Source organism: Artemia sp. Qi Xiang Cuo, chromosome 16, assembly GCF_049724085.1.
Source record: "Artemia sp. Qi Xiang Cuo chromosome 16, ASM4972408v1, whole genome shotgun sequence".
Taxonomy (NCBI): Eukaryota; Metazoa; Arthropoda; class Branchiopoda; order Anostraca; family Artemiidae; genus Artemia; species Artemia sp. Qi Xiang Cuo.
Window position 1 is genome coordinate 20,680,322 of NC_142809.1, and position 11,036 is coordinate 20,691,357.

An 11,036-nucleotide genomic window follows, 5' to 3' on the forward strand; every position below is an offset into this window, starting at 1 on the left:
TCCTACAAACATAGGAAAATATTACCAGTTGGTCTATTTGCACTGGTTTTACCGATATATGTTAGATAGGCTGTGAAGTAATAATTTTTGTTCGTTTTAAGTTTCAACTTCACTCTTTACTCCCCTCATAGAAATCTTTGTTTTTTAAAGTAATATATATCTATGTGTCTATCTATCTATTTATGTATTTATAGCGTATCTGAATAGAATGGGTTTCGCCGTTGGGTTCTATGGGTCTTTTAATTATATAGGATGAAGAAAAAATTGAACCTATCAACCAACGGATCCGGTGGACTTGGATCCTAAGCTCCTGTTAGGGCCTTTATGCTATGTATAGTATTAATCCTGAGATAGTTCTGTTTTCAAACAGTGTGACATGTTCATCCGTCTGCTAAATTATTTATGAAGCGCGAGTTTGAGTATGAGCAAGTAATACTAAACCAAGCGTCATTCCTTAGATGATGTTAAATAAAAAAAAAAACTTTTTTTCAACTGAAAATAAGGATCAACGTTAAAAGTTAAAACGAACAGAAATTATTACATATATGAGGGGATTCACCGCCTCCTCAATACCTCGCATACTCAATAACTTGTTTTTTATAAGTTAATTTCTGATCATTTTTTTAATAATGCTAAGAAATCTGGCTCCCCCTACATGGAAAGTTCCCCTTCCCCATGAATAATTCCTCCATAGACAGATCCTCCAAAGTAATCAGCCCCCCTCCCTCACCATGAAAATCCCCCCTGAAGACGTATGTATACTTCCCAATAACCAATAGGCAACTATATGTAAACAATGGGCAAAGTTCATAGCGTGTAGTCCTTCCCCCTGGGACTGAGCTGGGTTAAATCACCTTCAAACACATAGTAAATACAATTTTTCGACTATGCTGAAAAAATGGCTATTTCAAAATTTTGATCGGGTGACTTTGGGTAAAAATGAGCGTGGGAGGGGGGCTAGCTGACCTTCCATATTTTTGATCACTTAAAAAGGGCACTATAACTTTGATTACCGATCAAATGACCCATCTCCCTATCTTCTACGATCACTGATTCAATACGATCACCCCTGAAAAAAATTAACATATCCGTGATCTTTCCCCTGACAAAAAATACAAAATTCCATATTTTTGTGCATAGGAGCTTGAAACCTCTACAGGAGGGTTCTCTAGTATGCTGAACCTGAGGGTCTGATCTTCCTTAAGATTGCTTGATGTTTTCGGGGTGTTTCTTCTTTGTACAAAAATTTGGCAAATTTTCTCAGATGAGTAGCAATTCGGCAAAACTTTTGATGAGTAGCATTAAATTTGATGAATGTTCTATATTTTAAATAAGCATCAAAATTCAATTCTTTTCACATATCTATTGTTATCAAGACTCTGTTTCTTAGAGTTTTGGTTACTATTGAGCCTCGTCGCTCCTTACTTATCAAACTCGCTATCAAACGTTACAACGAACTGTTTGATAGGGATTATTCCCCGAAGGATTGTTAAATGATCGTAATTAAGAAGAGGAGTAACATGTCTTTAAAGATGTGTTATGGAGGTGAGTTAAGACTAAAGGGCTAGACTAGGACTTGAATCTGAGTTTATTGGTATCATATTGGCCCTGAAAAGAAATATTGAGGCTTTTTAAACCTTTTGCGTATTTTGACATCTTGAAATTTGGTTCCAATACAATACAGAACCACAATGGCGTAACAAATGGTGAACCACACCCACACCCCCTCCTCTTCGATATGTTTCATTACTGACAAATGTGGGTAGACCTTATTTTTATAATTAAATAAAAACCTCTCCCTACTGTCTACGATTATTTGCTTCACATGAGGAAGCCAGAGGGTGGGGATAGCATTATAATATAGGGGAGTCAAACCACACTCGGTTAAGTAACAGCACACTCGGCTATATATATAGAAGTCTAGGTTATTTAATAAATTATGAAACTGGATCTCTGATAAAACAACAGATATGGCATAGACTCTTAAAAGTCTTATTTACAGTGCCAATTCTCTTGACAGACATAAAGAAGAAAATTCTTACCATCAATTAGTAGTTGGTTCCTGTCTCTTGCCTCTGAAGATGGCTCGTACCGCTTGATAATTTCAACACATTGTTCTTTCGACACACAAGCCAACTGAAAGAATAATTGATAAACAATTGATACGACGGTTTTTTTAGTCTCTTTTAATCTTAATTCCAGTAAACCAAGTAATAATTTAGTGGATTAGTGGGAAATTAGTCAGATAGAACTATTTTTTAAAGTGGTATTACTTATAAAATTTTGCTATTCTGTATATTTCGAAATCCATTGAAGTTTGAGCAAGGGAACAACAGCCATTGAGAATACTTCCAACAAAAGGTTTAAATCTTGATTATATGACCCTCAGCACCCTCAGCTGACTACATGACAGCTGTTTTCCTGAGCACATGTATCTTATCTACAAAATTATAGGTAGTGGGAATTTTTTTTTTTTTTCTTTATAAGCAATAGAAATGTCAATTCCAAATTTCAGCTAAGATTTTATAGAAAGTGTCTACTGAGCAAAGTTCTGTTTTATAAGAGGTGAAGAGCAGCAATTATTTACATCTATATACATCTATATTAACATCTATGTAATATTGTTTTTATCTACATTACATCTATATTGACATCTGTGTAATATTGTTTTTATCTATATTAATTCTGAATATACATCTATATTTATATCTATGCAGAAATTGTTACATTATTCTGTTGTGAGTGAACCATAAAGGAAATGAAAATACCGACGAATACAACAAGGGATAAAACTTTTAATTAAGGTATAAATTATCTTTGAAACATTTTGTGACAAGTCTTCAGCTTTAACTTACACCAAACGAACAAGGTACTTACAGCATTTTATTTCAGCTCTATCCATTCACAGAGCCAGAATTATCCAATTAATTAGACTTGCTCTTACAGAGGGATATAAACTTGAAAAAAAATAGGAAATCACCCTTTTTTCTCCGACTTTCAACCAATTCGTAACGCATTTTGCGTCTAAAAAACCCTGCACAGCCAATTTCGCAAAACAAAACTCAGCAGAAGGATAGAACTGAATATCTGCCATAGAGTTATAACAAATGTTTTATCTCTCATTGATAAATAAAGCAGAAGGAGAGCAGAAAAATAACATACGAAAGCTTCACAAGGAACATGAGCCTTAAGACATGTAATACTACAAAAATCTCAGTTATTCCAGCAAAATGTTCTTAAACCTATAACATCGGGAAAAAGGACACACTAAAATAAACAACTAAAACATATTAAAAAAAATAATACTGAAACATGTTATCTCTACAAATAAAGAAAAAATTATATATAAAAAAAAATTGAAAAACTGAAATCTACAAAATGTTCACTGTTATTTATCAGATATGCTAAACAAAGGGTATTCCAGCCAAGCTGAAGGGAGTGTCGATGGCATATCCAGGATTTTTGTTTGAGGGCGTGTGTTGTCGGGGGGGGGTGTACAAAGGAGAACTTTGAAAACACAACAAAAATTTGTTCTTATGCGGTTTTATTACGTTTTTACGAGTCGACCGAAAATTATCCGCGGGAGGGGGGGGTGTATTCAAACCCAGTACCCCTCTTAGATACGTCCTTGGTCGTTGGGATGTATTTTAAGATATGAAATTCTACCAAAATTATATAATCTCTTCACATAAGGAATTTTATGAATAATTAATTTAATAAAATTATAATTGATTACCTTAAGGTCTTTTAAAAAAACTAAATTTGAAAAAAAGCTAATGATTTTTTTTTCATTTGGTACCCTGGAATAGTTATTTAGCTTTCCAAGCTGGTATTAATGTTTTTGTTCTTGTTAACTTATTAAGTCAAATTGCCCTTTTCTAGAAAACTTCAGACTTTTCTGTTGAATTTCCAAGTTTATGTCTTTTAACTTGTATATCCGCATTAAAAGAGTTGGTTTAACTCTGTGTATAGCTCGTAAATACATTCTAAAAGAGCTTGTATACAGTTTATTTTCTAATCTCTTTCAAACTTCGTAAAAGTCCAACACAGTTTCCATTTCTTCTTGTTTGATCAAATTTTATATTACGGTAGCAAATATCGAACATATGCTGTGCAAAAGCTGAGTAAAATATTTCTGTTTTTATTTACATCTAGGCGAAGTTTTTTCTTGTTGTGCGTTGCTATTCTATCCATAATAAATGATTTGTAAAACCATAGAAATAACTTACAACATTTCTGATCTCAATTGATTGTCAGTATCACGCATGGTTCCTTGCGACGAAGACCTATTTTTCATGTTTTATTGCTGTTCGTTTTTAATTCCTCCATCCGAAAGAGGAATACATGAATTCTATTAAAACTATGTAAATACTGTTTAAGTCACAATTACTGTCACCCCCCCCCCATGCATGTGTCTGATTGAAACTGGTCTAATTACCTTCCCAGACCAAGTAGGGAAATATGAGTCCAAAGATAAACTTTATGAAGCTTACCTTCAACCGCTCCTCCCTCCATCCCTCCCATAAAAATAATTGACACCTCAGGTGAAACTCGATGCGCAATTACACACCGCTAAAAGTTGATAATCCCAGATAGAAATGAAGTAAGGAAAATAATACTGATTTTAACTATATTGGAGACAAAAGATGCCACTATGTGGTAGTAAATCCTTGGAAACTTAGAGATTTTATATGAGGTTTTCTGATTATGTTAAAATCGTTATCTTTCTCGAAATATTTACTCGATGGCTTTGAAGCTCCTCTCGGGTCAAAATTTATATTTCACATCACAAACTGGCTGGAAAAGTCCCTTTGATGTTGCTCTTTAAAAGTCCACAGGAACACAAAACTTCTGTTTGAACGAGGCATCTCCCGATTAATTGAGACTATTGATTGGTAATGGTCGTTCTGAAGAATAAAAATAATCTGTAAAACACACTTATGTGACTACCCTTCTGAGAAATAATTCTAGAAGGAATAAGTCCAGGAGAAGGGAATAATCCCTTCTGAGGAATAATATAGAATTTCACATTTTGTTTTATAGAGTGCATAAATCTCCGTCTTAAGGGTCTTAGATATCTTCTATACGACGGTGCACTTCTCGTTCAACTCCACATTTTTGTTTGGAGTTTTTCCAGCTTTTTGCAAAGTTAATTTTCTTATGATAATTCAGCTTTAATGGTAATCTAAAGCTAAACAAATTTTGAGTAGTTACAAAAAGCAAAAAAAAGCAAGAGTTTTGGTCACTATGTTCGTGAGTCAATATGGCTTCCATGTATTATGGCTTTTTTTACCAGGCCCCTTCGTACCGAATAAGTGGTCATAGAAACTTCAAAGGGAACTTGTTTTACTGTAAATTAAAAGTTCTAGTGCCCTATTTCAGGTCAGAAAGTTATTGGAGTGCAACCACCCCCCCCCCCTGCCACAGCTTTCTTAGCTGTCTTCCCAAGCCAACACACCCAAAGAACGCCAATCAAAATTTTGAAATAGATATTTGTTCACAATTGTTGAAAGACCCAATAGCCAAGCACATAGTGGTGATAACCCCCACAACCCCTGCAATAGGGGTTGTAAATTATGAAAAGTTGCTTACATATAGAATTGTTTACATATAGAATCATTATTAAAAAGAGCATATATATGATTCTGGGTGTCCGGAAAGGCTAGGGGTATTAAGAAGAGTTCCAATGAATATTGAGAGGATGTTGAGTTAAGTCAAAAGACGATATGTGCATCTAGGTTGTCAAAAGGGCGTATCACAGGAACAAATAATTGGGATATTGAAACGGCATGCTGATGGGGATATTGAAACTAAATAGGTAAAAAGACGATATGGATGCATCTAGGTTGTCAAAAGGGCGCGTAGACAGTATCCCAGGAACGGTAAAGGGCATTCAGTTCAAACTTTCAAGGCAAATTGGAGGATATATTGAATTAAACCACAATATACTATGTGCATCTAGATTGTCTAAAATACTGCATCAGTACTGCCTAAGTAAAGAACGATGTGAGCATAATGTGTTTTTTCTCCACCCGGGCACTTTGTATCGAAGGAGTTGTCGTAGAAACTTCGAAAAGGGCTTATTCGATTGGAAATTGGAGTGGCTAGTGCCCTTTTTAATAGTCGAAAGTGATTGGAGGGCAACTACGCCCCTTCCACGCCCATTATTCCCCCAAGCTTCCAATCAAAATTTTGAGATAGTCATTTTGTTCAACGTAGTTGATTTCCCGATAGAAAATATGTTTTTTAGGAGGACACTCCCCCATAACCCTCAGGGCAAGGGTTTTAAGTTATGCCCTGGGGGCATAAAGGTTATTATGGAAGGCGTTGTCGTAGTAACTTCAAAACAGGCTCATTCGATTGGAAATTAAAGAGCTAGTTCCCTTTTTAATAGTCGAAAGTGATTGGAGTGTAAACACATCCAAACACAAAGTTTTGAGATAGCCATTTTGTTTAGCGTAGTTGATTTCCAGATAGAAATTATATTTCTGAGGAAGACACTCACCCATAGACCTCAGGGCAAGGGTTTTAAGTTTTGCCCTGGGGGAATATAAGGTTTTTATAGAAAGCGATGTCGTAGAAACTTCAAAACAGGCTCATTCAATTGGAAATTCACAGGGTTAGCGTCTTTATTAATAGTAGAAAGTGATTGGAGGACAACTAGCCCCCCCCACGCCAATCATTCCCCCAAACACATCCAATCAAAATTTTAAGATAGTCATTTTGTTCAGCGTAGTTGTTTTCCAGGTAGAGAATATGTTTTTGAGGAGGACAGTACCTCACAACCCTCAGGGCAAGGGTTTTAAGTTATGGCCTGGGGGCATATAAGGTTTTAGTAGACGGCGTTGTCGTAGAAACTTCAAAACAGGCTCATTCGATTGGAAATTCGAAGGGCTGGTACCCTTTTTAATCGTCGAAAGTTATTGGAGGGCAACTAGCCCCCCCCCCCACGCCAATCATTCCCCCAAACACATCCAATCAAAATTTTAAGATAGTCATTTTGTTCAGCGTAGTTGTTTTCCAGGTAGAGAATATGTTTTTGAGGAGGACACTACCTCACAACCCTCAGGGCAAGGGTTTTAAGTTATGGCCTGGGGGCATATAAGGTTTTAGTAGAAGGCGTTGTCGTAGAAACTTCAAAACAGGCTCATTCGATTGGAAAACAAAGGGCTAGTACCCTTTTTAATAATTGAAAGTGATTGGAGGGCAACTAGCCCCCCACGCCCATCATTCCACCGAACACATCCCATCAATTTTAGATAGCCATTTTGTTCAGCGTAGTTTTAAGTTCTGGAAATTAGGTCTTTGAGGATGACAACCTCCTCACAGCCCTTAGGACAGGGGTTGCAAGTTACGCCCTGGGGGCATATAAAGTTTTAATAGAACGTTTTGTCGTAGAAAGTTCAAAAAGGGCTCATTTGATTAGAAATTGAAATGGCTTGTGCCCTTTATAAGAGTCGAAAGTAATTGGAAGGCAACTAATTCCCCTTCCACGCACACCATTTCCCCAAACACATCCAATCAAAATTTTGAAACAGCCATTTTGCTCCACGCAGTTAAAGTTCAGGAAATTATACCTATGAGCAGGACACTCTCCCCACAGTCTTTAGAGCAAGGGTTATAAGTTATGCCCTGGAGGCATATAAGTTTTTATTGAAATATTTGCCATAGAAACTTAAAAGGGGCTCATTCAATTGGAAATTCAAAGGTCTAGTGCCCATTTTAATAGTCGAAAGTGATTTGAGGGCAAATAGCCCCCCTCTCTCGCCCACCTTTTCCCCAAACACATCCAATCAAAATTTTTAGATAGCCATTTTATTCAGTGTTTTGAATTTCCAGACAGAAATTATGTTTTTGAGGAGGAGACGGCCCCACAACCCTCAGGGCAAGCATTGTAGGTTATGCCCTGGGGGCATATAAGGCTTTTATTGAACGTGTCGTCGTAAAAACTTCAAAAAAAAACTCATTAGATTGGAAGTTTGAAATGGCTAGTGCCCTTTTTAATAGTCGATAGTGATTGGAAGGCAACAAACACCCCTTCCACGCCCACCATTTCCCCAAACACATCCGATCAAAATTTCTTGATATCCATTTTGTTCCACGAAGTTTAAAGTTCAGGAAATTATACCTTTGAGCAGGACACTCTCCCCATAGTCTTCAGAGCAAGGGTTGTAAGTTATGCCCTGGGGGCATATAAGGTTTTTATTGAAATAGGCAACTAACCCCCCTCTCACACCCATCATTTCCCCAAACACATCCAATTAAAAATTTGGGATATCCATTTTGTTCAACGTAGTCGAAAGTTCTGGGAATTAGGCCTATTAGGATAAAAACCCCATCAGAGCTTTCAGTGTAAGGGTTGTAATTTGTGCACTGGGGGCATATAAGGTTTATTTAGAAAGTTGTTGTAGAAATTTCAAAAGGGGCTCATTTGATTGGAAATTGAGAGGGCTAGTGCCCTTTTTAATACTTGAAAGTGATTGGATGGTAACTAACCCCTCTCTCACGCCCACAATTCCCCCGAACACATTCAATCAAAATTTTCAGATAGCCATTTTGTTCAACGTAGTAGAGAGTTCTGGAAATTAGGTCTGAGAGGATGAACCCCCCCCCCCCGAGCCCTCAGGGCAAGGATTGTAAGTTATCTCCTGGGGGCATATAAGGTTTTTATTGAAAGCGTTGTCGTAAAAACTTCAAAAGGACTCATTTTATTGGAAATTGAAAGAGCTAGTGGCTTTTTTAATAGTTGAAAGTGATTGAAGAAAGACCAACGCCCCTCTCACGCTCACCATTTTCCCAGACACATCCAATCAAAATTTTGAGATAGCCAGTTTGTATAACGTAGTTGATAGTTCTGGAAACTAGGTCTTAGAGGATGACAACCACCCTCACAGCCTTTAGGGTAAGAGTTGTAATTTATGCCCTGGGGCCATATAAGGTGTTTATACGAAGTGTTGTCGTAGAAACTCGAAAAAGGCTCATTCGATTGAAATTCGAAAGGCCTAGTGCCCTTTTTAATAGTCAAATTATAGTAAAGATCGATGTGGATATAATGTATTATTTTTTTGTTGTTGTTGTTGTTTAGACCAGGGCACTTTGTATCAAAGGAGTTGTCGTAGGAACTTCGAAAAGGGCTCATTCGATTGAAAATAGAAAGTGATTGGAGGGAAACTAATCCCACGCCCACCCACCCATTTGGCTTTATGTTTAAAAACTAAGTGTTGTCATAAGATTAAATCAAAATGCACTGTGTTAATGCTAATTCCCAATAAGGCATCTCAGCAGTATCCCAAGAACGACTGAGGGTATTATGTTCGAACTTTTGAGGCTACTTCTTCTCTTAAAAGTTAACCAAATCAAAATAGCGTAAGTGTATCCAAGCTACTCAAGAAAGTAAACAGATTTTATTACGAATGATATCAAGTTTTCTATTTCCGGCCAATTAGAGGAGTAATGAAACTAAATTAAACACTACAATTTGTGTCCATCTTTTTAAAAGGGTACATGTTGTTAAAAACTGCTGAAAATTTTACTCCAGCAAACCAGGCCAAACTATAGACTCTTAAAAAAAGCAAAAAAGATTTAAAGTATTATTTTCTTTTTCTCTGAAAAGACTATGTCAATCTAAAAAGAAAAGAGATTAATTAAAAAAACTGTTTCCACAAAATAAGTTCTTTGAAGGACATCCAAGAATTCCATTAAACAAAAAATTAGCAAAAATATGGTCAAATAATATACCAATTGTATAACTACCACGAAGCAACATCACCAAATGAATAAAACCCAAAACGCACAAAGACTGCAATAAATATCTGATGCAAACTCGAAACGATCAGAGATCAATATGATTATGGCTCAAGACCGCTATGCCTTCCCAAGGCCAGAACATAATTTTCACTTTACTGAAAAAAATATAAATATTTATACTTTAATAACTTTAATAAATCAAATATTATTAAGATTTTGATTACTAAATATCAGTAAACGTATATTAAACTGACAATGCACATGCATTTGTATTTTTTCGGTAAAGTGCAAATTATGTTCTGGCCTTGGGAGGGCATAGGGGTTTTGAGCCCAACTTATGTTGATCTCTGCTCGTTTTGAGTTTGACTCGGTTATTTATTGTAATCTCTGCTCGTTTTGGGTTTCATTTATTTATCGATGCTGATTTATGGTAGTTTCACGCTCGGTAGATTATTTGATTTTATTTTTGCTCATTTTTTTGTTTAATGGAGTTCTTTACTTTTCTTCGAAAAACTTATTTTCAGGAAAAAGTTTTTTTAATTAATCTTCGAAAAAGCAAAGGTTAATATATTACAACTTTCAGGGAATGCAGTGGGGAGTGTAAAACTAAGTTCAAAATCAAACGTGCATATAGACTATTAAAAGGCGTAGTTTGCAATGTTTCAAGAACAGCTAAGGATATTAAGCTGGAATTTTCTGGTCATGTTGAGGGGGGTGGTAAACAAAAACGAAAGACAGTATTTATATCTTTGTTGTTAAAAGAGCGAATCTGCAATATCTTAGGGACAGCTTATGCTATTAAGTTGAAACTTCCAGGCCATGTTGAGGGAATATTGAGCTAAATCAAAACATACTATATGCATCCAGGTTGTCCAAAGGCTGTATCTGCGATATCTCAGGAACGACAAAGCGTATTAAGCTGAAACTTCTAGGGAACTTTAAAGGAGATGTTGGCATCAAAGACTCTGTTTGGGTCCACGTTGTCGAAAGACCGTATCTGCAACATCTATGAAATGACTAATGGTATTCCGTTAAACTTTCGGGGAATGTTGAAGAAAATGTCTAAGTAAATTAACGACTTAAGGGACCCAGTTGAAACTTTGAGGAAATATCGGACGGGGTTATTAAATGTGGTTTTAATACCCCATTTAATGAGTTATTAAGCTCAAAACCCTAGATGGGATTTTTAGCAAGGATACCAAGGGAAACCTATCAGGAACAACAAATATTTTTTTTTAAACGTAGTTGCATTGATTCTTTGTGCGAAATATTTTTGTTTTGTATGTTGA

General features: G+C 36.1%; 1 protein-coding gene across 3 annotated transcripts in view; it reads right to left on the reverse strand.

Moving 5' to 3' along the window:
• The window catches only part of LOC148942667 (inactive phospholipase C-like protein 1), a 440,344-nt gene that overhangs the window by 320,338 nt on the left and 108,970 nt on the right, over positions 1 to 11,036 (reverse strand). For all 3 annotated transcript variants that reach the window (XR_016143118.1, XM_089102764.1, XM_089102765.1), the window contains exon 7: positions 2,043 to 2,136. Coding sequence is in view for 2 of the 3 variants with exons in the window: in XM_089102764.1 (XP_088958890.1) it covers positions 2,043 to 2,136 (94 nt within the window). In the remaining variant the exon portion in view is untranslated. The remainder of the gene's footprint in view (positions 1 to 2,042; positions 2,137 to 11,036) is intronic.